Below are 26,939 nucleotides of genomic sequence, written 5' to 3' on the forward strand. Positions count from 1 at the left end.
ATGTAAATTCCAATTGAAAAACAGAGCTGTAGCCTCATTGTTTCATTTCCAAGAGAGTTTGTTGGAGCATTGAGCCAACTCTGTCCAGCATGTCCTGAGCAAGAGCTTCCTTTAACCTACCTGAGAGCAGTCTTGGAGGAGCATTACCACTGACTGACTGACAACAAATCAGAAGTCACTCACACAGACTTAGACAGCGCTAAGAAAAGGGAGAAATGAAGCACAAGGACAGATCGTTGATATGAAATTGTTGTTGCAAAATTAATACAATCTAACTTAGCATTGCATTTTTCACTTTGCATTTTTCCCTGCCAGCACATACCAGTTATACCACTCATTATCACCTTCTGTCAGTTCCCATTAAACTTATTCAGACATTTTTTGATAGGGAAATGAGTCATGCTGCTTTCTTCTCCATGAAGGGTAGTCATCCTGCTTAACGTTTGCCCCTGTGTATATAAAGGTGCTATATAATGTGAGAAATGCTACATTGCAAATATGCAGAGCAGTATCTGTTTCTCGCATCAAAATGCAGAGCAATGTCTGTTTCTCACATTATAGCCTTTAGTCCTCAAACAATTATTTCATGTGCATTTATCAAAATGAATCCTGTGGCAACTGACACACCAGTGACAGGCAGCTCTGAGTCTATTTTCAATCAGCAGATGTCTGCCAAATAACCCCCGAGCCCATGGGTCAACCGCCTTGGCAGCAGGCTGCGTGAAAGTAAGAAATCCCTGTGACTGTGCAGGGCCAAGTGTCCTGATGAGGTTTATCCACATTCATTTGATCTATTTCTCATAGATTGTTGGCATTGTTTTCGCTTGCTCGCCTGCATTTTTGACAGATGACACTAAACCTATTTTCATGTTGCGACTCTATGGCGTGACGTGGATCCACGCCCAGCATACGTCGATCCAAAGAAGCTCATGCTGTCAAGATAGGGATCGGTAAAGCACGGAGTTGACGGTCAAACGCAACCTGGTTGACGTCAAAGGGAGTCAGATAGAACGCCAGATTGATAAAAAAAAAACAACTAATTTCACCCCAAAATGAAGCCCCTAACCCATTTTTACGTCAATTTCATGTCAATTCTCAACGAAAATTTATTTAGAATTTCCCTTAATGTAATCACATGAGGGACATTTTTTTTGTTGTTTATTTGGGTCATGATGTGACGCAAAATAATTAAGTTTAAATATAGGCAAGGACTACTACTACAACAAAACGTAGAATTGTGGAGTACACGTTCACTAGATATACATGAAATTAAATGATTTTGATAGTTTTAAGTACATGTTTGTATACGTTTTGGACGAAATGTTGCTTAAAGAATGTCTTTTCTCCGCACAAGTCAAGCTTCGCCTGCATCGCTCTTTCGTCTCTGTGGTTACGGACGTTGTGGGCAAATACTAAACTACGCATGCGCAGTGGCACAGCTGGGCCCAATCAAACACGCTACTGGCGGTTTTTTTTTTTTTTTTTTTTTTGCCTTTAACGTGAGACACTGCTTTGTTTTTACAAAAAACGTTTAAAATAAACAGCTCCCTGAAACTAATTGAGCAAGCAAAAGACTGTCAACCCCCCCGCCCCTCATCCCGGGGTCTTTCTGGGTGACTTCACAAAGAGGAGCGGTAACCTCTCGGAAAACACTGCTCTCTTTGAATCAGTTGCTGCTTCCTTGATATTCACAAACCACCAGTGGCGCCCTTTCACCGCAGGATCTCCGGTGTGTGCGGTCTGCCATACACAGGGACGAGTCAGGTGCGCGTAAACACAACGTCGTATGGGATTTGCGCAGCCAAACACGGAAGGGGAATAGCAAATTCGTACGTATTTTCTGTGAGGAAAAAAAAAATGTCCGAGGGGTTGGGCCAGATTCTCGGGAAATGCTCCCTCCGTTTAGCCGCTGTTATCCGTGCCGTGATTCGGGAGTTGTCCGGCTGATGGCACACGCAGGCTGTGACTACAGCGTGACAACCGAAGGGCTCGTCTTGTTCGTCAAACCCGAGGCACTGCTCTCTTCTGCGGGTAGGGATCATCACGCCGAGTTCCGACGGAGGGACGTGAAAACGAGCCACACTCAGTGAACTGCCACAGCCGACGACGTGTTGCAGTTAAGCCGAGGACCGAGCCGTCAGCCTCTGGCGGGTTGAAAACCACCGTGTAACCGATTACGCTCTTTGATGGCATGTGTCGGGTTTGCCTGACACCAGGCAGATAACCATAGCGGCTCCAGCTCTTTGATGTCTCCGGGTCCATTCATCCTTCTGTCGTAATGACGTCTGTACGGTTATTATAATTCTGTCGGTGAGACATCTGTGAATTCACCCCCCTCCCCAAACCCTGAGCCGGTGTCGGGGAGAGCGGGGCTGAGGCGGGTCGGCAGTCGGAAGGATATGGGAGAGCGAGCGGAACCGATGCAGTGGGTCTTGGCGAGGCATCGTCAAAATTCAGGTGAGCAGCGGGATGAGGACACTGACAATCTGATTGATTACCTGCCTTTAGCTGTACACTCACGCGTGCATGGGAAGCCAGCCCGCCGTGGCACGGACATTGTGACCTGCCCCCCTTGTAGACCATGTTTTTAGTACTGGTTTGAGACACATTTCTTAGGCCACATCCACATTAGCTAGGCCCGCAGGATGCCACCTTAAGCAGCTGTCCTGATTTAAACGAGATTAGACACTACTGCACTACTGCTGCTAATCGACTTGTTGGAGTGCACATTTCTGGTGCTGTTGCACGTATAAACACCCAGGGCTGCAGCTAACTACAGGTCTAGTGGTTGAGTTATTGCACATTTGTCAGTCACTTTACTGTTAATTTCCTGTATAAAATGACAAAATGATGACAAATGCAAATCAAACGTTACAAGAGCCCAAAGTGATGTGACACTTCCTAGGCCTAGTTGGTGTAAACTGACAGTACCCCAAAGTGTTCAGTTGAAGTAAGTTAATTATCAATATTAGTGTTGACTTGTATTTCTGCTTGTTTAGTAGCTAAATGATCAGTCCACTGGTCTGTTCATGACTAGGAGACTTGACAAAGCAGACCTAAAGCCCAGCCTGTACATAATTCAGACTCTGCTTTTGGTTGGGTAGTAGATGAAATGCTCCCCCCCGGCACAGCGACAGCAGGGGGAATGTCACACCTGTTTATCATGCACACTGTGAATATTTCGCCTGTAATTTGGGCCCTGCTTTTTCTCACGACTTCCAGTTGTGGATGCTGTTTGTCTCGGTTGCCAGTGTGCTTCATGCCGCTCTCAGTTCAGATGCCTTCACTGAGCTGTTCCATCGTCAGTGAACGCGACTGTGGGCTCTGAAGGCTAATAATATCATATTCCAGTCAAAGAGAGTGATTTTATTTCTTTCTCTCTTTTTTTTTTTAGCAAAACAAGAGATGAGTTCAGGGAAGAAGAATGAGGGAAATGTTAGTCATTACACACACTGTAATCTAGACCTGTTGTTGTCTCCTGTTTTATGGTGAGGCACCAGATAAGTTTGTTGTGAGCAGAGGCACGAAGTGTTTATGGCACAGAGATGAGTTCTGGACTATATTCCACAATTACGTCTTTCTTATTTTACACTGATTTCTGCCCTGCCTCTTGTCTTTAGCCCAGCGAGTATAGACAAGCTTATACAATACATATTTAATCAGGTTTAAATAAAAAATTAATCCAAGCGCAGCCGTTTGAGGCGGCATCAACTCCAGTGTTTACACTTGGTTCTCTGGCATCCCTCTAGGCTTCAACCCTAGTGGAAACCAAGTGCCTCCAGGGAGTCCTGGCAGATACAGTCCGTTGTCTCTCTGTTTTCCAAAGCATTGTGTGTGAAAGCTGGCACCCCTGCTCTAATATTGATTCATTATTTTAGCTGATTTGATGTAGCAGGGTCCGATGCCGGTGTTAACAGGTAGGTAAGGAACCCACACTACGTTGGGATAAGGCAGCAGCACAGTAGATGATTTTGTACTATTCATTTTAGTCCCACAGCAACCGCTGTCAGTAATAACGCAGCAAATGTAGTCATTTGTGGTATTCCAGTGCTGCTTTTGCAGGATTGCAGATCAAATCAATAATGCTTATTCGTGACATTTGTGCCTTTTTATAATTTGAATGTTGCATGTTATAAGTCAGGGATGAATAGAGTTCAGATCAAAAATATTCCGTCCACAGGACATGGTATAATATAGCATTTAAGAACCTCCTAAAGCTTGATATTTTTCAATTTGGGTGGGAATATAACACGACTACACCATAGCCAAAGATTTAGGCGCAATTCTGCGCAGATGAGCAGTAACTCCTTTAAAAAGAAGGAAGTCCTGTGAGCTATAACTGCCTGAGCTGTTATTTGACGTGTTTCTCGTGTTTCTTTAGTGATTTAATCAGTTCCTCTTCTCCTGTCAATGTTTGGTGCCTGTTGTTAAGTTTTCACTATGAATTTTTCCTCTAGATTGTTCTGTCCTCAGCTTCCCCTTTCTCATATACTTTGTGCTGCCCTCAGAGGCTTAAGGCTTTACGTTAAAATCCATAGTAAGGCTTTAGGATTTGTAGCCGTTACTGGCACATTTTTATATGGCTTTTCATATTTGTTTTAGCTAATAATGACACTACATCAGATCCATGCGATTATCTGGAAATAACATACACCCACCGGCCATTTTCACTGACCATGGTACAACTGTAAATGTCATGTGTATGTTGCTTGTGTGTACAGGGAGCCACAACAACCACAAACCCATATCGATATACAGTATATGAACTTTTCTGCTGTAACAAATACCATGTAAAAGGAATACATTTGTAGCAATCTTATACACAAACAGTGGGCATACGTTCGGGCAGAAAAGTTGGAGGCCTGTATAATCTCAACAGCCCATCTGTATTGTCGTGTCATGTCGTGATGATGTGTAGGTGAGTGCTCGTGAGCGAAGATTGAACCTAGGAAATTTGTATTTGGAAAAAAAAATGGTTTTGAAAAACCATTAATTGATATATTTGAGTAGCTAAACTGAGGAGTGATTTGAGTAAAACTGTAGACTTTTATTTAAACTGCAAATATTCAGCCCGGGCTTGAATTTACTGCTGTATCTGAGATAATGAACAAGTCAAAGTGTGATACTTGTTTTGTAAGTATAATGCCACGTGCCCTTGAAATTGAAGTTCATTTTGTTGTCTGTGTTCACAACATGCTTCAGCATAGAAGGCACCTTTTATTTGTGTAAAACATTTTAATTGGAAAGCAGTATTCTGATAACCAATTAGTTATTTGAAATGGACTGAAAGTTGTTCATTCTCAAAATTTGAATTCACTTGTGTTCATTTGCCTGACACGGAGCTTGAAATACATGTTTATTAGCGATAACGAGGCGATTAACATTTTCAAGTTTGTAGGTGCTACTATCCCTTTGTCGTATCCAGTCCACGTACAAGACTTTGATCCGCAGAAGGTCTTCGCTAGGTCTTTTAGAGATGGAGATGTTGTAGCATGCATCTTAATGCACTTGCTCATGGGGCAGGGGATCCAAATAAGCCATATAGGCTTATTTCCTTGAGGCAGTATTGGTAGTCTGACAGGTGCAGGCAAGTGTGTGTTCATGTGTGTCCCCTCCCAGACGGGCTTGGATGTATTGCAAAATCTATGAGCTGCAGAACTGAAATCATGTGATTCTGCAGTGAAGCCATTAATAGACAGCTGTTCACTGAAAGTGTGTGAAAAACGCCAACTTCAAGTACCATACCAGTACATTCACTGCTGAAAGCCTATGGCTGCGTTAGTGTGTTGCATGGGCAAAACTGCTGCAGTTATTTTCAGTATCTGACCAGATAAAGATTTGTACATGGTTTGTGGCAGCAAGCCACGGACAGGTTGGCAGAGCACATATGTTGCCACCCCAACACACGAAACAGCATTCATATATACACAAACACACGCATGCAATCTGCAGTGCACATACTATCACATCAACTGAAAGAAGAGAAAATGGAGTGGGAAGAGGTGAAAGGGATTGAGTGGGTGGCAGTGGGAGAAAAAGATGGAGAAAGAGGCAGAGGGAGAGTAGGAGTGAGTGGCACATGGCTTTCAGTCTAAAAAAAGATGAGCAACACGAAACCAAAACCAGAATCTGGATTAGCTAGATAAGGAAAAGGAGGGGGACAGGGGAAGGCTCGAGGAAAAAATGTAGGTTTCCTCTGCACCGAAAATGGTGCAGATGCACATGCTCGGTTTGATGCTCATAAATGTCCTCTAAAATATGAATACTGAATGAGTGTGTGGGTAGGAGGAGAAGAAGAGGAGAGAGCATGAGGATGGGAAGACAGAAGATGAGAAAGGCAGAGGGTGAGATGGAGACAGCAGATTCTTCAGGGTGGACAGAATACTGCTGTAGTGTGACAGGATCGGGAGAGACAGGATCATTAGAGACAGCAGGAGCCGAGCCAGGGATGTGACAAATGCTGGAGACAATCTTGATCTGAGCGGAGTGTAACACTGACCCAGGCAGAGAAAGAGAGAGACTGGAACAGATGGATGTATGACAGAGAGCAGGAGACGGAGAGATTTGGGACTGTGCCGCAGTCGCGCCAACCCGGCATAACCTCATCATTTTTTGCAGACAGCCCCCCCCCAAGCAAACATTTTTCCTTTCTTGTTGATTCTTATTGACTCTGACACCATAACAAGCTACCTGCAGGACAGGGAGGACACTGCATACCTGTGTGCCTGAATGTGCTCCCACAGAGCTTCTCTTTTAATAATAGTTCACCAGTTAATTATGCAATAACCCTTTAACACACATAACGCAGTGAATATCACTGGATATTGTTGTCAGTCATTCCTTGTTGAACCTTGTGTATGACTCACACAAACTGCCAACTTTGGTCTGTCAACTTTGTCACCAAAGCCACTTCCTTACATTCTGTGTGTACAAACGGCATGACATTAAGGACTTCGTCATACTCCTACCTCATACTTACCACAAAAACTCAACGCACTTGTAACAGGATGTATTCTGCGGCTTAAATGAATGCTGGAGTCTGTTCACGTGTGTTTTTCCGGTCACACCTTTGTTTACATAGATTCTCGACTCACCTCCAGTGTGCTATGAGTGAAAGCTGCCGCTCCGTGCTGACATTTAGACTCACAGTGTGTGATGAGTGGCACTTGTATGCAGGAGCAAATAAAGAATTACACCCCTACTGATTATTGAAACGTGTCCGCAGGGGTTTTTTACTCTCTGTTGGCTAAAGATGGATCCAATTTAGACATGTTGTTCTGCGGGAGTTGCTGTCTCCCTCAACAGTGTTTGCAAGGCATGCACTTCAGAAATGCAGTCGATGCTTGTGAAACGTTCCATCAAAACATTTTGATCCAGTGTGATTACTGAAGAAGAGGTGAAGGTCACTCGTCAAAATGTGATGTCTTTTAAAGCACATGCAAGCATGCTCAGTGCATCAGAGCAGAGCGTCCCAATTTTGGACGGACACCCACGAAATCACACACAGTTATTGTACAGTAGTATCACCCACTTGACGAAGCAAAAGGGCAACGATGTTTCATGTTTGTTCAATCAAATGTTGCAAAATACACAACACATTGTTGCACAGGCACAGCTTCCCCATTTCTGCAGAAAAAAACACCTGTTGATTGTTGGTGGCTTTGCCATCATATACCTGTTCAAACTATAAACGCAAAGTTTCTTGAAGTGATGCTCCACCTCAGTGCTGCCTGTATCAGCCTCCCCTGTAGGCCTGAAAGGTGCCTGTTAGTTAAATGGATTCCACTGATGACACATTTTCACAGAAAGAAAGTCTCAAAACGTCCATAGGAACTGCTTAAACCACCATTGCAGGATAATTCTTCTGCGGTCCACGCATGTGCTCAGTAATATGGTGTTTAATCTGAGTTTCACAGTGATATGGCTGCATACTTCCATAGCAGCTGCAGAACTTCAAGAGGCAGTTGCACAACACAAAAGCTGTGTATTTAGCTGTTATTTGGAGAAAACGTGTTTAGAGATTTGTGATTTCAAGTTTAAGTGGTAATTTTGATGTTGTTTAAAAGCTGGCCACTGTTGGAATCCATTGTATTAGACAGAAGTCAAGTTGAGGGTGAGGAAACGGCAACCTTTGAACAATGACCTTCGAAGCTTACAGAGGGTGAGTGTGTGACACTGAAGATATCCTGCAGTTTATGGTTGAATTATCACTTTGAAAGGGAGCCCGTGATAAGGTTAAGGTTTGAACCCATCTGTTGAACATGGTGCTGTTAAAAAAGGTTTGCTATATCATATTTAATTATATTTCTTTGTTATTATACTGGATCAGGATTTCTTGAGGACTCGAGTTTGCTGTGTGTGCAGATTTCAGATGTAGGTCCAGTATCTGTATCCACCTCAGGAGCAATGTATTGGTAGTCTACTAGCCGTGCTATGTGTAATCTTTTGATCTGTGAAACCAGGTGAGTTTTAACTTTTACCTTTTATTGGCAATGGTGGACATGAGTGTGCACCAACCTGAAGAGCTATGTTATAGCATGTGTAGGAGATGCATCAGACAGTTCAAAAATCATTCTCAATAAAACATGCCGCGCTGCATGCCTGTGTCCCTGTTTGTGTCAGTAAATCCATGTCAAAGACAAAGCCATAATGACGGACGGGGAGCCCTGTCATTGTTGTTACATCATTGTTGTTGCATCACGTGGGTATGGGCCCGGGCCTGGCACACAGTAGCACGCTGTGCGCAGCACAAAAGCATTGCTCACATGCAGGAATATGTCACAGCCTTTTCACAAAACACATGTCATTTTGGATTCAGAGTCACTAGCTCAGGATGAGAGTCAAGAGTGTGCATGACTCATGCTGTGTGCAGAAAGCATATCATAGCTGAGCCGGGGACAGGAGCTCAGCCTGGAGTTGTCTGTGTATCGGTGTTGCCCTAAAGGTCGGGTTTTAGGCATTTGGATGCTCTTTTGATCTCAGGTTACAAACACAGCAGGGTGCGAGATGTGTGCCAGCTTCAGGCGCTTTAACTCAGTGTATTTACTGCTTGAGAGGTTTAAAAATACTGACATGTTTGAAATTTCCACCAATTAACGGCATCAGGAAGTTTACATGGAATCAACAGGAATTCATGGGACATGACAGGAATAAAATGAAAATATAGGGGTTATTTGCTTCAGCTATATTTACCATGTCTTATGCAGATAGGAACAAACCTTTAACCGTATCATAAGCACTAATTGAAAGCCCTTGAGTTGAACTTTAATTAAATGAGTTGAAGAATGAATGGAAAGAGACTAATCAGGCAACATCCCTCATGGTAACAGCTAGCTAGAAAAAAACTAGCAGGTGTCAACAAGATTGAAACTGTAATTTGCTTTAGGCTTCTATTTGCTGGTTAACCTGGATATAATAAAGATACATTCACTCTAATGTATAGTTTTGATTGAAAGCATGTAGTCCTTTGGCTCAGATAGCAGTAGTGTGGGCTAAACATGTGATGGGAGATTGCACTGCATGCAGAGGGTTGTAATTTTACTGAATTCCTATTTAATGGGATGCTCAAAAATGATCTGTATGTGTGATGGAAAAGTGTGCCGTTGAATGCAGTTCAATCAAATTGGCATGCTCTTAACCAAATCATGCCATATATTTAGGTACAATTTATATTGAATTTGTGCAAATCTTCAAAATTCCTGAACTTACCTTGGAAATTGTTCGACCATTTACAAACATAATCCTGACTGCATCATTAACAAGGAAATCATTTAGGGTATCACTTGAATTATATGAGCAAAGCATGTGTTAGTTCAGTCAATATGCACAGTAATTTAGAAGTCGTGGGTACTAGTGGAAAAAGAAATTTGCTCTCACATCCCTTGTATAATAAATAATCCTGCAGGCTAAGTTTTTTTTTTTTGAGGGCATCGATATGCTTTCAAAATCTAAGAGGAAAAAATGTGTGTTGATGCAGTTGTGGTTCCCCACAACAGCTCAATGTGATGGATTTACACTCGTCCATTTGCAATATATAAAAACATATATCCAATTTGGAAAGGATTTGGAAAGAGTTGCATGAAACAAAACTCATTTAAATCCACAGTATGTCTACATATGCATGCATATACAACTGTGTTACTGTTGTTTTCCCCTCTCCATTTTCTTTCTCTTTTTGGCCAGCTACTTGTCATGTAGTTTGGATTCGCCACAGTTTCATCATCAAAAAAAGAAATGTACTAGTTTGCCTTGAATTATTCAGAATTATTGTTTTTGGTGTGTTTTGGATGCTTGCTGTGAAACTAGCATTATTCAGCTATGTCTGTCAAAAAGTGTGAGTATTTGCTGTGTCCTGGTTTTGAAAGATCAAGTATGTTGTTGTGATTTACAGCAGTCCAAGTGTGTCCACCTTATAAACAAAAAAACATTGCCACTTTTGGACCCAAAGGAAGTTTACGATGAAAAACACACACAACTATGCAACTGTCAGTGCACCACGGTTAATGTGTGCAGGATCTGTTTTCACAGTAATGAAAAAAGTCTTAAGTGCTTCTGCTCGTGTCTACAGTGGAAGCTAAACAGCACCACTAATAGGCTAACATCCCCTGGGTTGATGGATGGGAAAGCCCTTGAGGAGGGAACCGCTATTAGCGAGGATGTCGGGTGGAGACACATACTGATGGCCAGAGTCTTCTTCCATGAAATGAAGCTAGCAGAGCTGATCTCTTCAGAGGTCAGTGCTGATTAGTTGTACAGAGCACTGATTGCGAGAGTAATAGGCTCAAATTTGTGTATGTCGCTGCAGCTTGGTGGTCGGCTGTCTAAGGTTATCGGGCTAGTGTGCTCTCTACTGTAAGGTTTTGACTCTATGAAAAAGGCAAGGTTGATTTTAAGATGCTCAACAGAGAGTGAATATGAAATTTTAGGATTCGTACACTGATGGTTAAAGGGATTCTTCTCTGAGGTGATCTTAGCACATTGATCTCCTCAGAATCTCAGGAGTGATCGATCGTCAATATTGATTGGCCTCGGAATCTGTGGTTACCGTTGTTGCCTAAAAGAGGCCTGATAGGGGTAAATAGAACCTGAATACAGGCTGAATAAATATAGCATAGTTCGCCCTCCCCATGGTTGTGTTAAAAATTATTTGTGAGATAACATGAACAAAAAAGGTGATTGTTGACGACTACATGGCTCCAAAGACAACTGATAATAATCCTTTTCCAAAAGCAATTTAGAAAGTGCTTCACGGGTCTAACTACTGAAATGATCGGTCGATGAATCGATGAATCAATCAACAGAACTTTAATCAAAAACTTTCATCGATTCAGTCACTCAATGCAAAACATTCTGCGGCTTCAGCCTCTCTAAAATGAGGATTTGCTGCTTTTTCTCTGTTTCATGTCAGTGTAGAGAGCATATCTTTGGTCTGTGAGTCGCACAAAACAGCTTAGAGGGCTCACGGTGGGCTGTGGGGAATTCTGATGGGCATTTTCATGATTTTTTTAATATTTTATAGATTTAAGCATTAATAAAAAATCCAAAAACAACAAAGGGCCATCAGTAAAAGGAATAGGCAAGGAACGAACAGTCAAAATGATAAAAGAAATGTAAAATTGATTTTAAAAATGGAGACTAATCAGTCTTGTGGTGTTTCTTTTAACATAATACATCCTCTGACAGGCAAAGTTTTTTTGTGTATGCTTTGGAGTGACTTAACAGGCTTTAGTAGCCGTTGCTTAATTTCTGCACTGCTTAAACTGGGAAGCTCAGCACTGGTGCAATATTGTTAGCAGTTGTTCATTATATTGGACAGATCATTCCACATTAAGGATGTCTTAAGGCAGCATGAGGTAGTGTAAGCTAAAATAATGATAAAAGTTGTGTAAAAATTTCTAATAAATCACTACATGCATGCTGGGACAGGCTCCATCCCCCGTGACCCTGAACTGGATGGATCCGTGGCTAGATGGAAGGAACTGGCACTATGTAATTGGACTTCTACTTTTTACTTAGAAACTTCATCCTTTACACTACAACAAGGCCGTACTCTCTAATCCCATTTAATTTATAATTATGTCATAATGTTTTTTCCACTGTCGAGGTCTCTGCTGGGAGTTTAAGCCGTATCGTAACAACAGGCCTGGAGGAGAGTGCTGATAACAGTGTCCCTGGCGGTCTAGTGCGCGCCTTCTGCATTTAGGAGATCTGCTTGATTTCACCGGCCTGATTGTTTTGGCCTAAATGAGATTTGAGGGGGTTGTTCAGATGTTCCTTTTTTTTTATTCCCCCATTAGCTTTTCTCCCTCCTTCCACTGTCCTCTTTAATGTTACTCCAACCCACATAGACTTTTACAAGTAGATGTGAGGTGGCTTCAGTCACATGAACCCATTCACACACCCTTGTTTCTTTCACTGGTTTGCCTCATGTCAGAGCTGATGAGCCACATAGGAGGGTAAAAAATAAGAATTGGGATCTTTAGGCGAAGAGTGCTGTCCCTAATGTACATTCCTCAAGTTCCCAGCCTCCTCTGCAGCTCTTATGAATAATCACAGGAAGTACCCAAGCTTTATACTGGGGTATCCAACCATTTGCTGCGTAAGGCTGCGATTAAACAGGTTTGTCTTCCAACCCACTACTGCAGCTGATTTCACTGTGTTGTCCGTCCTCTTCGGCTGAAGGTCTGCCAATCAGTGAGACCACCTGCTGCAGTGCTTTGATTGGAAGGAAAGCCTTCACGCTGTCACTCCACTGCTCATGGTTTAACCCCTCTGCCTTTGACGCAGTTAGTCAGTTGTAATCACCGGCCAACACAGCTCGGGCCAAGTTACTGTGAAATACAATTTCTGTGTCGCTAAAACAGTGAAGGAAATAGCCGTTACTGGGTGGTCCTGTAATATTTGTGCGCACTCCATAAAATCAGTTTCTCGGTGTGTTATATCCATACGGCGTGTTATTCAAAGACGTCCAGGAGTTTCATATTTCATGTAGCTCTTAAGCTTCAACCATCTGCGCCTCGATGTGGCAAATGTTGTGCTGTCTGTGGGGTCTCAAGTGGCATGAGCCCCTTTTCGTAATTTGAAGACAGGGATGCATGAGATAAAAGAAACACACTGAAATGAGATCCAGCCGCCTTACAGTAAATACAGGTTTCATTAAGCTCACAAGACCTTTGTGTGCAGATTCAACTTTATGGCTATGTTTTAAGCTAGTAGTTTATTGTGTCATTAAGCACTGCAGTTTTACAACACATTAAAACTACAGTTTAGAACCATGATTACACGTTTGAATTTCACTGTGTGTAACTATGTTCTGTAGTTGTTTGTTTTCGCCTTCATTATTTTTGTGTGCATGCACTCTGTTTTAACTGCATTAGCGACATCATTGGAAACGAGGGCATGCCTTCAGTGACCTGAGATTTATATAAAGGTTGAATGAATGAAAAAAAACCCATCGCATTCAATATGTGTCTTTCGGTCAGTGTTGGTGGTGGTCATCTTGTGACCACTGTTGGAAAATGAGCAGTTAATGTTTTTCTTTGAAGAAAAGGAGACGAGTAGACCTCTTTGCTGCTGGCTGTTTATTTTTTAAGCAGCTGAAGCAGGCATTTCACAGTCAGGTGAATAGCGGCTGCCTGCTCGATTGGGGCCATTCACAAAGCTAAAACTAGTTCCACCAGTCATTTCTTCCTCTCAATAGAACAGACAAGTTAATCATTGCCATGTCCTGTCACCCTATTATATGTGGTTCACCTTTAGCTGAAAACTGTGCTTGTTATTTTGCCATAATACCTCTCCAGGCCCGTAATGCATGTGTGTGTACTTAGTTGGTGGCTCATTTCCAGCTCAAAACTGCTCAATAGTATAGCTGGGTGATATGGCTAAAAGATATATTTTATATGTTTTGAAAGTGCCCTGTTTATATTCAGTGTTACTCACCAAAGCAAATTACGTGAATCCTTGAGAGCCAACAAGTGTTTTGAATGCATTCTATTTGCCATAAAACCTGCATTGTTTATATCCTTTTCTTTCCACTTGCCTTTGCACATTTGCTGTGTGTCTCAGTTTATCACTGCAACCCGTAGATAAGTGGAATAATGTGAAACTATCGGCAAACAAAACACGGCCCACCTCTTTAAAACATTGCTCCGTAGCACTGCCAGCGTTCAAAAACTACTCGGCATGCCTTCAGTCTTTGATGAACTAACAGACCAGTGCAAAAATGATTTTATTCAAAGTAATCAGATTGCACTACAAAGTACAGCAACTTACTGTTAAAAACAACTCTGAAGTCATCAAAGCAAATGATCATTAACCAGCACATATAAAACCTTTATTTTAGTTCCTTTAGTTTAGTTTTAGTTTATTCTCCTTCTTCCTTCCAAGCTGCTCTTGTCTCCTCTTTCATTCCCAACACACAGAACACATTGATGTTAGATGCTGCTTCTGGTGTGTGTGTGTGGCCATTTTGGCAGTAAATGTTGCATACCTGACAGCAACATGATGTCACAAAGCTGATTTTCTGTTTTATTGGCAACAGTTTTGGCCAGTATCCATCCCTCACAATTTTATTATTTTAATATAGTAAAATTTGTCAGGTAAAATAAACTTGAACATGTGACTCGTACGTCAGCCTGAAAGTGACGGAATGGACTTGGCTTTTACAGCTCAGTAGGTCTCCAGGTTCCTGTGATGTAGATGCTAGTCAAATTTACACTAAATGTCTTGGTGGTCTGCAGCACTAGACCACCAGGTTTATTTATCATTTGTATAGAAGCACGTAGCTGCATTGATGCGCATAAAAGACACTCAGAGAAGTCGCAGTCACCATTCTGTCCTGCTAAAAAGTACAGGAACCCATATTTCATGTTGCTCCCCAACAACAGGAGACAACCTTTGGTCCGCGTTTAGACAAAACACAAATCAGCGCAGGTGTTTAGGCGGCCACTGGAGAAATAACGGTGGGAACTGGCACGCGGCTGAACATTGCACATGAAAAGGTACAAAGAAGACATGTTCTGATTTTAAATTTGTATATTGTGACTTTGTGACTTTGCATGAAAGCAGGTTTATATTCTGCCAATGCAAAGCTCTTGGACTGTGAATATTGAATTTTGTTCCAAGTTAAAAGTCCAGTGCACTCGGGGGTGCACGGGAATCCTTTCTGACAGCAAGGTCTCCAGTGTTTCTGTGTGTGTAGCAATATAAAACAGAAAGGTTTGTAAAAAGGTACTTCTCCACCAGATCTGCACAGAGGAAATGCCAGTGTTTCTCTGTAATACTCACACATCCCTACTGAGAGCTATGTAGGTGGTAGCACAAATGCCTCAATGAATGTTTTTCTTTCTTTGGCTGATTTTTTTTTCCTTCAGAGGTAATTAGCTGCATTCTCGTTGAAGTACAAACCATGAAGAGTGTATACTCTGCACAAGATTTGTTTTGTTTATATTTCCAGGTTATTTCACAAGTCTTGTACGGCTGGATGATGTCATTTCCTAGAAACCTTAAACCCCTCTTGAATTAATGACCGTGTACTGAGCTATTATATTGAATACATTTAATACACGGTTTAATGTTGAGCATTAGAATGTCTTATGTCGATGTCTGAAGGGGAAACTTCTTGTGGTCTGTCCAAGGTCTGATCTTTAAGTCTGATCTTTAACTTAGGATTTGTGATTAGTAATGCAGATACTTCTTCTTTTCAGACACTTGTTATCTCTCATAACCGCAAGTCCTTTCAGAGACTGTCTATCATCCCAAAAAACTCTTAGTACACACGTAGTTCTTTATTGTTTAGGGGGGTGTACTTCACAAGACATTGTGAAATACAAAGCACAAGGACCACAGGTTCTGCAGACAGACAGCTTTTTCATTCTACAGCGGTTCAGCTGGATTTGCATCACCCTCTAGAAGAGTATGTCACCCGCCACACTCAGGCTAAGAATGGAATGGAATGGCACGCATGTTGTCTTGGCACTACCTGACATGCACAAGAGAAAAAACACATTACTACACATTCCAGTCCAGTTAGTTTCAACAGACCGGTGCAAGACTTACAACACGAACAAGACACATAACGTCAGGGAGCAAGTGTGAACAAACAAATCTCGAACAAAGGGATGCCAAAGGAAGAGTTTTGCTGCACCACCAACTTGTTTTGTCAGTATTCGGCTGTCTTTGTCCAATCTGACCTGTTGCCAGTGGAGTTCACTTAAATGCACAATTGCACATCGCTGACTCTTCGTGATTCATTTAAATTAGCAACCTAAGTCTTGCAACTCCTGCTTTTTGCTCATTAATGACCCAACCAAATTGCCTCTGCAGTTACACCCACTGTTTGGATCTCTGCATCGTTGCTGCAATATTCATCAGTTTCATACAAGAAGTTCTTATATATATATCTATCTATATATATATATATATATATATATAATCTTGCGTAATACTGCGTTTACCTTTTTGACTGAGGAATGAAGCAATTGTGCCTCGTGCTATTTTATGCAGGCACGATGCAGAGTGAGACTTTAACAACTGTGATGACTGTGTATTTAAGGGCGAAACAAGGAGGGTGCTGCCAGTTTCTCAGTAACTAAAAAAAATGTGAAAAAATGTTCTGAAACAATACTAAAAAGCAGAGGAGTGCTGGATAGTGACCAACAAGAAATCTGGAAATTAAGTTGTGCTGCTTTATCTATCACTCAGCTCATATCAACCCCATCACTCGATGTTTTGTAAACAGTTTTGGCACGATGGATGCTGTATGTTTTTGACAGAACCGAAAAGGCTGTGCTTTAGCTTTCAGTAAGTATGCAGGAGCAGCTCAGTATAAGGGCTGTATCAGCCTGTATCAGCACCATAAGGCCTGCATCAGCCTCTCTGTGGCTCCTCCTCTCCCTATTTTCCTTCCCACCAAGCTTTTCACAGTTCATTTCAGTTTTGCCCAGAGGCAACTTGCGCAAACTCACGATGCTTTTTCAGCAAAGAGAATGGACAGAGTGACGTAAAAGGAGCTTTTTCATGTGGCCGTAAGCAGCGTGATACCATCATATATCAAAGCTGGTTCTCCTCCTTTTGTTCATTAAGTGGTGCATTTTCTCTGCATCCCTTCACACGCTTAGTCTCATCTTCTCCACCTCCCATTATCTTTCGCTCTCCTCCTCTGTGCATGTCTATTTCCATCATAATCCCTACAGCCCTCTCTCACTTTTGATATAGATAGTATATGAAACAGAAAGTAAATCTCTGGCCTATTCACACTGATGATGCCAATCTGTTAGCAAGATCTGACCTGTTGACACGTCCATGCCAGAATGAATGTGCTGTTTGTTTGTTCCTCATTGGTTTGACCTTCTTTAGTTGTTCTGAAGCTCGACGTCATGTTAGATGATGATGCTCAGTATGTAGGACATACACCTGCGGAGAATCGCAGCATAATGAATTTTCAGATGTCCCTGAAGTTTTCTCTCTCCCTTCGGTCTTCCCACAGGGCAGTGATGCCTGGCATGGTGATGTTTCGGCGGCGCTGGTCAGTTGGCAGTGATGACCTGGTGCTGCCCGCCCTCTTCCTTTTTTTATTGCACTGCATCTGGTGAGTCAGCATTTCATTCACTCTATTGATTTTTTTTTTTTTTCCTTATATATGTCATTTTTTATTTATCAGCTCATCTCTGGCTTTCATCCTCAGGCTGGTGGTTCTGTCCGTGGTTCTGTTCGGCCTCCCATATGGCTCAGACCAGTCCTGTTCTGTAACGCTGGTGGACCATGGCCGAGGGTACCTGGGCATCCTGGTCAGCTGCCTTATCTGTGAGAGCGCCATCATGTGGTTGAGCATGAGAGGCAGCATTCTGTACACGCAGCCCAGGGAAGCTGTGCAGTACGTCCTCTATATACGGCTCGGTAAGACACGCAGGCACACTCGCCTCTCTTTAAGCAGGATTACCTCCTGATGCAGCCAGTTGTGAGAATTGGAGTAGGTGGTTGTCAGGATTACCTGCGATTTCCAAGTTAAGATTTGAACAGTGTTTATATTGATTGGCTGGATATCAATCACTATTCTCCTCACTACCTCTCCCTCCTTCTGTCTCCAGCTATTCTGCTGGTTGAGCTTGTATATGCCGTGGTGGGAATTGCCTGGCTTGTCCAGTATTACCAGCCATGCTCTGATGTCACTGCCAAAAACCTGGCTTTGGGTGAGTGAGAGACGATATAAAGGAGAATGGGATGGGGACACTTTATGTTATAAGAGATTTGCTATGCTTGACTGTGAATAATGTTTGAATATTCTCTGCAGGAATTGTTGCATGCAACTGGCTAGTGATATTCAGCGTCTGCATTACGCTCATGTGCACGTTTGATCCTACGGGTCGGACATTCGTCAAACTGAAAGCCACCCGTCGGCGTCAGCGCAATCTCACTACGTACACACTCAGGTATGACCAGGCCCGTGGATTCCCTGTTTCTCTCTCTGTCGCAAAACTCAACTGAAGCACAGCATCCAGGCATGCACATGTTACCTGTTTACCCTACAAATTCAGCTATGACAGTATTCTTTGCCCCTTTCCCTCCATTAGACACAGGCTAGAGGAAGGCCAAGCCAGCAGCTGGAGCAGGAGACTAAAATTCTTCATGTGCTGCACAAGAGCCCAGGACACACAATCAGTGAGTCACAGTTACTCGTTTCCTCTCCGCGCTGAAAGTAAAATAGAAAGGAATGAAACCAGAAATATGTCAGGCATAACATCCAGTGAGCCAGTCATTAAAATAAGCCCTGACAGGATGAATCAAGACTGTGACACAAAGGAGCTCATTGCTTCGCTACTTACTGGCAACTTAAAGAATTTCAAATAAAATATGAATGCAAAATGATTTCATTTCAGGCGAAGTCCATTTACAAGCTGTCTGCAAAAGAGTAAAGCACAAGTGCAGCCATTCCAGTAGCTATCACTCACTAGACTAGACTGCAGAGCTGATTTTTTGCCATCAGCGTTTGGCCAACAATCCAGTGTATTTTCCTCTCTGACTAAATGAATCGAATACCTGAGCAAAAAACATGCTGTCCTCAGTAGGTACAAGTCCACTAGATATGACAAGCACACAGGTTAGGGTGAGATCACCCACTATCCAGGCATCACCTCACATGTCGAACATAAATATGTGCTTGTTAGTGTCTGTAGCTACGGTAATAAACAAGTAAGATTTTTTAAACAAAAAATATTGCTAGTATAGTTGAGACACCTTGAGCTGAGAAGATGAGCTGCCTCACCTTCAGGCTAAGGCTATGCTGCCTAATTTATAAGCCTAGAAACCTGCGAAATTTGCTATGGACTGTTGTTCCCTGAAACGAAGCAAAACAAGCAGAGGGTCAGTCAGTATAAAGGTTGCATGAGGAGGATTTCTGTTTTGTGGTGAACCCCCTGCGGTTTGCCAACATGTCCTGACACCTGCTGCTCTCCTGTGCAGGATGCGTATTCAGAAGTGGCCAGCCTTTTTGCAGAGTTCTTCAGAGACCTGGACATTGTGCCTAGTGATATTATTGCTGGCCTGGTACTTCTCCGCCAGAGACAGAGGTCTAAGAGGTCTTCTATCCTGGACCAGGTATGACTGCCTGTAAAGAATATGTTAAAGTCTGTCTTTTTGTGCTTGTGTAGGCATGTACTGTTGTGAAAATAACCTCTCTTTTCTGTTTTCCCTTCCTAAGGCCAACAATGACATTTTAGCCTTTTTATCTGGAATGCCTGTCACTCGTAATACTAGATACCTGGACCTTAAGAACTCGGTGAGTGTGTATCTTTGTGGACTATTATGAAGGTTGAAAGGTTTAGAATTCAGGTAAATAATGAAATACTGGATCACAGAAATACAACGTGCATTTTAACTCATTCTTACAGACTTTTGTGAGTCTCATTTACCCTTGAAAGGATTTTATGTGCTTTAAGTCTGGTAAATGATAGCAAACAATATACAGAGAGGGCTGACTTGTAGCTAACAAAGGTTTCCTAAGGACATCATTATTTTTCTCCAGAAATGTTCACAAATTGCAATAGTTTAATTACTAAGTAGATATAAACATAATTGAAAAGGCTAAGGGCCCCCAGGGCCCCTTGGCTATTGGCTCCTTACAAAGCAGCTTTGTGTATATTTCACGCCATGCAAACAAAAAAGTGGTGATGAACCAGATCCACCAGTTGATTTGATGAGAGCTGATGATGTATTCATCTCAACAGATACGTGCAGAGTTGAGTATTTCTGAATGTGCCGCTGCGCTCGTTCCTCGGTTCTTCTGACGAGTGTGTCCATCTGTTTGCCTTTCTCCACCCCCAGGCCGAGATGAACATGTACAAGGATGTGTGTTATTACATGCTCTTTGCCCTGGCTGCATATGGTTGGCCCATGTACCTAATGAGGAAGCCTGCCTGTGGGCTGTGCCGCCTCGCCAGCTCCTGCCCGTAAGCACTCCAAACACACACCCGCACAGTTTTGATCTGCTCGGCTTCTGTGTCTCTTGAGCCTCTTCAGTGCGGATGAAATTTCACATGCGTCAACACTTGCCAAGTGGTAATCCACAGAGACAACACCACTCCAGTTAGGCTCACTCACCGACACTAGCAATGTTGAGTTAATCACATACTCACAAACACATACTTGCCTGCATTGGGACACCACATTATATCTCTGTAACCTTACCTGTTTACTGGATTTCTCTTGTGTTTGTCGGACCTACCTTTTTACATGAAGTTTACGTTGAGTTCAATTTAACTCAGTTAACCTTATACATATTCACCATTAACTAGTTGCTCATTAGCATGTATGTTAGTGGCATATTGGCTCTTTTTAGTCACTGTAAAGCACTTATTAATGCCTCATTCTGGGGGGTAGTTATTAAGGGTTAGGTCAGTAAGATTGAAAATCAAGTACAACTTCCTTACTATGACTAAGCAGTAACTAGGAGGTTATTGAGGGAAAAGTCTTAGTTAATGGCCTAGTAGCTTTAGAATATGGTCAATATGTATAATAAGCAACTAGTAACTGGTGAATGAAGTGTCCTTGATTCTTTGTGTGATCTGTTTTCTTCCTCGCTCTTTCCAGCTGCACATCAGTGTCTGGCTCTCGGTTGTCTCAGTCCGTGACAGTGGAGGAGGACAATTGTTGCGGCTGTAATGTCCTGGCCATACGTAGACACTTCCTGGACAGGGACCTCAAGCAGGTTCACATTGTCTACACTTCCTGCCACGATGCTGTGAGTAATCTGACAACTGGCTAACGAGCAGTCTGAGGCGTTTGGGCTTTACTTCCTGAATAACACAAAGAATGGGCTGTGTGGAACAGCATCAGGGCAATGCTTTTATTTGCCTTTCCTTTTGTTTTAATAAGGGACCAGTGTGTAAGATTCTGTCTATTGACAGAAAGAGAATATAATGTTAAGGAGTATTTTAGTGTATAATCACCTGAAAATAAGAGCCGTTTTGTTTTCGCTACCACAGAATGAGCTCTTTATATCTACACAGGGAGAGGGTCCCGTTCCACAGAGTCCGCCATGTTGCAACGCCATGTTTCTATGGTAGCCCAGAACGGACAAGCCAAACACTGGCATGAGCCACCGTAGGCTCTCCGACACGTTTGGGGTTAGGCGAGGGGTCTTCAGCTGGTTGCAGTCTTCAGCTGGTTGCAGTCTGCAGCGTCACCACTAGATGCCACTAAATCCTGCACACTGGTCCTTCAATGTGTTTTACTTTTTGCAAAATACGCTGTTGGGGAGAATTCTGTCCCTTTGAGGCAGTTCTGTACATAGAGCCCCAGAGTGCTGCATACAATGTCATAATTGCAGACCATAATCTTGCAGTGCTGCACATCCACTAGCTAGTAGCCAGCCTGATCATTTAGTGGCTTTAATTTGTAGTTTTGGCCATCATTTGTGTCTGTTTTGATAACACTTCATTCACCAGTTTAGTTGCTGAGATATGGAGAGCCGAGTTGCTGTGTCCACATCCTCGGCAGTAAGTCAAGTGTGTTCTCAGTAGGTGTTGGACTCCGCCAAGGCTGCTTGTGATCGCCATGGACAGAATCTTAAGGTGCATCTGATGAGGGTCCACATCTGCTCTCAACATACGATGCGGCCATGTTGGCTTTTGGTGCATTGTCCACAGTCATGGGAATGTTATACTGGTTCATTTCCTCAGTTCACTGTGCAAACTGCGTTCCAGTTGAGATGATTTGGAGGGAGATCTACTCTAGAGACAGGGGCAAACATTTTCCATTCACTTTTTGACATCACTTCCTGGTGAGCGGATACAGTGGGTTTTGTTGGAGACTTGTTTTGGACCTGTGTGATTAGTATATCACTGACTGGGTGCTCCCTCGTCCACTTTTTGTAAAGCTGTATCTACCCAGCAAACATTGGTCGGACGGTGACGCTGTGTCCCTGGATAGAAATGACACCAGTCAGACGCCAAAAACTCCAACATGGTTGTGATGGGGATGGCCTGACGGTGATGTTGTTCCACTTCCATGAATGGTCTAGTCAGACCCTCACTTACAGACTAGGAAATATTGATCATGTTGTTGCTATGAAAAAGCAAACGCATGTGACGTCCCCTCCATGTGCAGAGGCTAGTATTACTGTGCTATTACTATGTATTTATGTATATTTCCATGTAAATTACATTCCTGTCTCACCGTTTTAAGCCTGTGGTGTTTGTAAGAGCCAAAAGGACCTCTCACATGGGAGAAGTTTCCCTTCAGGGCACTGCCAAAATTGTCAGGTGATGCAGTTTACAAAGCGGCAGAGACAAAGTTGACGTTTGTCCAGGGGAGGACGTCCCACTGATGGGCATGTAACGTCCTGTACGTCGGCACGGCTTTCATTATGGAACATGCAATGTCTTGATTGTAAATTCAAACGATGGTCACTCAGCGTCTCAGTTGTCACTGGATAGTAAACATGCTGCATCCCTGTGTTAAGGCTGTTAAGTTTGCTGGTAAAAATGGCAAACTGCTTGGCTGCAAAAAGAACAAAAAGAAGCCTCAAGTTGTCAAATAGTGATGGTTAGAAGATAAAAAAAAGAATTTTGCCAATAACTTTTTAAGTGCAGAGTCTTAGAGTGCAGAAGTCAACAAAAATAGCTTAGCTATTAAAAGTCAAAATATTTTTTCTTCAATCATGCTCAACCCTGATCACTTTCCAAATACCAAATACTCCAAATTAACCACTTAAAATGAAACAATCTCAGACAGTAAACAAAATCGTTAAATATAAAAATTAAATATTTTCCTTATTTTATTGGATATTCAATAAACCATTTCTATTTTTATGTAGAGTTTCCGTAGTATTCACACTAGCACTTGAGCCACATGATGATTTGTAAAGCAGAGAACTTCTTTGTGAGGTGAGCGCTGCGTTTCCATCCATAAATTTCTCTCATTGAGTGACTTATATGACTGTGTGCTGTGCCAAGTGTGGAAAGTTCTGACGACAAAGATTAAAGAAGTGCTCAGTCTCCTGTCACAGTCCGCTCTGCTTCCTCCGTACAGGTTTACGAGACTCCGTTTTTTGTGGCCGTGGATCACGCAAAGAAGAAGGTTGTGATCAGTATCAGAGGAACCCTATCACCAAAGGTGAATTTCAGCTTTCTTGTCTTGTGTTTACAGTCATTCTCCTTAAGCCTCTCTGTAAATATTAGCCAGCACTGTTCCCTTCAGTGCCTCCCAACACCAACACCTCCAGAGCAGGTGAAGTTCTCATAGTTTAATGCAGTGTTCTCAAACTCCTACACCGTTCACGCATAGTGCAGAAACATGACTGTCCACTTTTAGAAGTGTCCTGTCCATTTTTTTTACATAAGCATTTGAGAAAATGTAGTGTTTTAAGACCTAAACTGAACGAACAGCCAAGAGATTAATGATGTGCATGTGGTGTGGGGCATTGCAAAGATTAAAGAAGCATTTGCATAGCATTTGTGAATATGTAAATCTAAGGTGGACCTCATAAGTGTTGATCCCTTATTGCTTTCGGGGTAAACTTCAGGGTTTCGGGGTAATCAATAGAAAATAGCACCTTCTTCAAAGGCTGTGGCTCTCCCCCAATTAAGTGCTGCTGTGAAATTATGTAGAGCCAAGATAAGCCGTGCTTGGTGAGAAAAGCATCGTGGCACACCTCGCCTTTGAGGTGTGATCCAGTATGATCACTGCCTTAGGAGGTTGTGTAGCATTTCACCAATAAATTAGAAGTGATGGTTTTGATTTCTGACATTTCAAGTGAGACAGACAAATGGAGCCTACATACCACTCTTTCATAGTCTAATAGCTCTTGGTGCAGCTCTCCAGGAACAGTCAGTAGATTATAACCATAATATACTCAAATTGCAATAGAGATTGTGACTACAAGCTGTTTATCCAGCACAGTGTACTGTATATACATATACATAGTGTGCATGTGCACTACCTTTATTACGATTTCCTCATTTCATCATTACTGATCACCTGTATACCACAGTATTTTATTTACTTCTGCCCTACTACTTTATTATTTGTCTTTATTTCCTTTATTTGTCTTGTATGTGTCAGGACGCCTTGACTGATCTGACGGGGGATTCTGAACGCTTGCCTGTAGAGGAGCAGCACGGGACCTGGCTCGGCCACAAGGTCAGAGCTTACGGTTTTAAACCTGCACGCTTACAATACAGACAGTGTGCGCTGAGATTTTCCCTCTTACGTTTTTCTGTTCTCCATAGTGCAGTTTCAACAAGTAACATTGCTCCAAACTCCAAAGGTCACTTCAGTTGTGAATAGTAAAATAATTGCTATAGATAGTTCAATAAGAGATTAATGATGCAGACTTCCTGCCATATTTCTTTCTCTGCCCCCCCCCCCCCAACTTCTCTTTCTTTCCACTCTCAGGGGATGGTTTACTCAGCAGAGTACATTAAGAAGAAACTGGAGCAGGAAATGATCTTGTCACAAGCCTTCGGAAGGGACTTGGTACATGACTCAGTATTCTGTATAAAGAATTTCTGGGCTGAATAATGAACATTTTCTGTTGTTTGCACTGTGTCACACTAATGCATACAAAGAGTTATACAACTAGCAGTAGAGGCAATTTGTTGAAGTGAGTATTTTCACTGTGGTGACAAAGGTGTGCTGTGGTGAGGGTAATGACTGTGGCTGTCTCCCACAGAGCAAGGGCACCATGCACTATGGGCTGGTGATAGTCGGACACTCTCTTGGTGCCGGCACTGCTGCTATCCTCTCTTTCCTGCTCAGACCTCAGTACCCCACACTCCACTGCTACTCCTACTCTCCACCTGGTGGCCTTCTCAGGTGAGTCAATCTGTGTGTGTGTGTGCGTGTCTGTGCGTGTGTGTGTGTGTGTGTGTGTCTACACAAAAGAACATCATTCATTCTTTTTGAGTACATTGTGCAGGAAGTTATTAAAAGCCCGCTCTCTACTTTCACTCACAAATCCCATGTTTATGTTTATAAATCCCACACATGTTTAGCGCAAGTTTTGGCATTGTTATACCAGACTGATGTCACGGGTTAAATCCTGGTCAGCAGTGTTTACTTAAAAACTGGATATGTAGCTGTTGTTCAGTACTCATCACTGCTGAACCTCAGAATTATTCCAGACTTCTATAAATATTTTTGTTCAATCAGAAATGGTCCCTGCTGTGTTTACTGTGGAGATTAAACATGACGATGTGAGCAATCTGGTGCCTTTTTTTTTTTTTTTTTTTTTTGCCATTTTTGCATGTATTTGACAATATAGAGGCAGACAGGCGATGTGGGGGGAAAGAGGCTAGTATGACTTGCAACAAAGGTTGCTGTAAATCACCACCAGATTAATAGTAATCCTTACATAAATTCGTAGTAAGGGAATTGTAATGTATGGTTATTATAGAAATGTGTGCACATCCGTTAATAACACGGCCAAGCACGGACCGACCTGCCGTATGCTCAGTTTAGGAGCAGGGACACGGAGCCAAAACATACTGATTTATTTGAAACAACCACAAAGACGAGTTTTTTGTCCATGAAATCAGATTTGAAGTCTGAATTGGTTTGCAAAATGCATCATATATTTCTGAAGAATCAGGGCGTTAAAGTACAAGGGACATGAAAAAGTGTTAGTCCCCACAAGCTGTGGTTTACACTTTTATTTGCCTTTTTTCTGTCCAGTATATTTTATTTTTGGTCTGGTAGTTCAAAGTTCATTAGCATTTTGTCTGTCTCCGCTTGAGCACTATCCAACACCCTACCATACAGCTGGCTGCAGTGGTGAACTGTGTTTGCTATGCAAATCATGCTGGAAGAGTTTCTGTGCCAATAGATTACTAAATGCTGCAGTGCACCTTTTGGTGTTTCACTGAAGTCAAGACAATGTGATGTGTGTCAGACTTTGGTCAGGAGCTGCTGAACAGGTGACAAAATAAAAGAAAAAAAGAATAAATGTGGAAAGACAGCACAGGAAACAAGGTGTCACTGAATGGGTGAAGTATGAAAATGACCAGATCTCAACCTAACTGAACACCTTAACAGCGCTCTCCAACACCATCATCAAGAGATGAATGAGGGATTATTTTTTTTAAGAGAATTGTGATTCGTACCTCCAGGAGAGATTCAGAGATTGTAGAATCTCAAGGAGCACTGAAGCTGTTCTGGAGCAAGGTCATTACAGTAATAAAAATGAAAACTAGACTAAAAAAATGAATTGAAGCAATATGGAGCACTTACAAAATGACATAAAATAAATATTTATAGGAAATATCTTTAGTTCATGTCTTTCATGTCAATTTGGTCAAATCTGTGAGCACAACCAGCATGAGGAGGCCCTGGTGCATATGCCTTTTGAGACTGGCATGTCTGCATGATTGTGAGTCAATTACCTTCACACACTGTTATGTTTCTATTGAAATACCTGTTCTAGGCTTGTTAATTCTTGCCCCTGA

General features: G+C 42.3%; 1 protein-coding gene across 1 annotated transcript in view; it reads left to right on the plus strand.

Annotated features, from left to right (window-relative positions):
• The first annotated feature begins 1,774 nt into the window (after positions 1-1,774).
• Positions 1,775-26,939, plus strand: part of dagla (diacylglycerol lipase, alpha) — a 36,153-nt gene continuing 10,988 nt past the window's right edge. Inside the window, exons 1-14 of the mRNA XM_041935206.1 lie at positions 1,775-2,457; positions 17,486-17,587; positions 17,684-17,895; positions 18,087-18,188; positions 18,290-18,428; positions 18,570-18,657; positions 19,459-19,593; positions 19,697-19,774; positions 20,320-20,444; positions 21,085-21,235; positions 23,527-23,610; positions 24,559-24,636; positions 24,892-24,972; positions 25,169-25,311. Of these exons, the coding sequence (XP_041791140.1) occupies positions 17,493-17,587; positions 17,684-17,895; positions 18,087-18,188; positions 18,290-18,428; positions 18,570-18,657; positions 19,459-19,593; positions 19,697-19,774; positions 20,320-20,444; positions 21,085-21,235; positions 23,527-23,610; positions 24,559-24,636; positions 24,892-24,972; positions 25,169-25,311 (1,511 nt within the window). The 5' untranslated portion in view covers positions 1,775-2,457; positions 17,486-17,492. The remainder of the gene's footprint in view (positions 2,458-17,485; positions 17,588-17,683; positions 17,896-18,086; positions 18,189-18,289; positions 18,429-18,569; positions 18,658-19,458; positions 19,594-19,696; positions 19,775-20,319; positions 20,445-21,084; positions 21,236-23,526; positions 23,611-24,558; positions 24,637-24,891; positions 24,973-25,168; positions 25,312-26,939) is intronic.

Source organism: Chelmon rostratus, chromosome 1, assembly GCF_017976325.1.
Source record: "Chelmon rostratus isolate fCheRos1 chromosome 1, fCheRos1.pri, whole genome shotgun sequence".
NCBI classification, from domain to species: domain Eukaryota; kingdom Metazoa; phylum Chordata; class Actinopteri; order Chaetodontiformes; family Chaetodontidae; genus Chelmon; species Chelmon rostratus.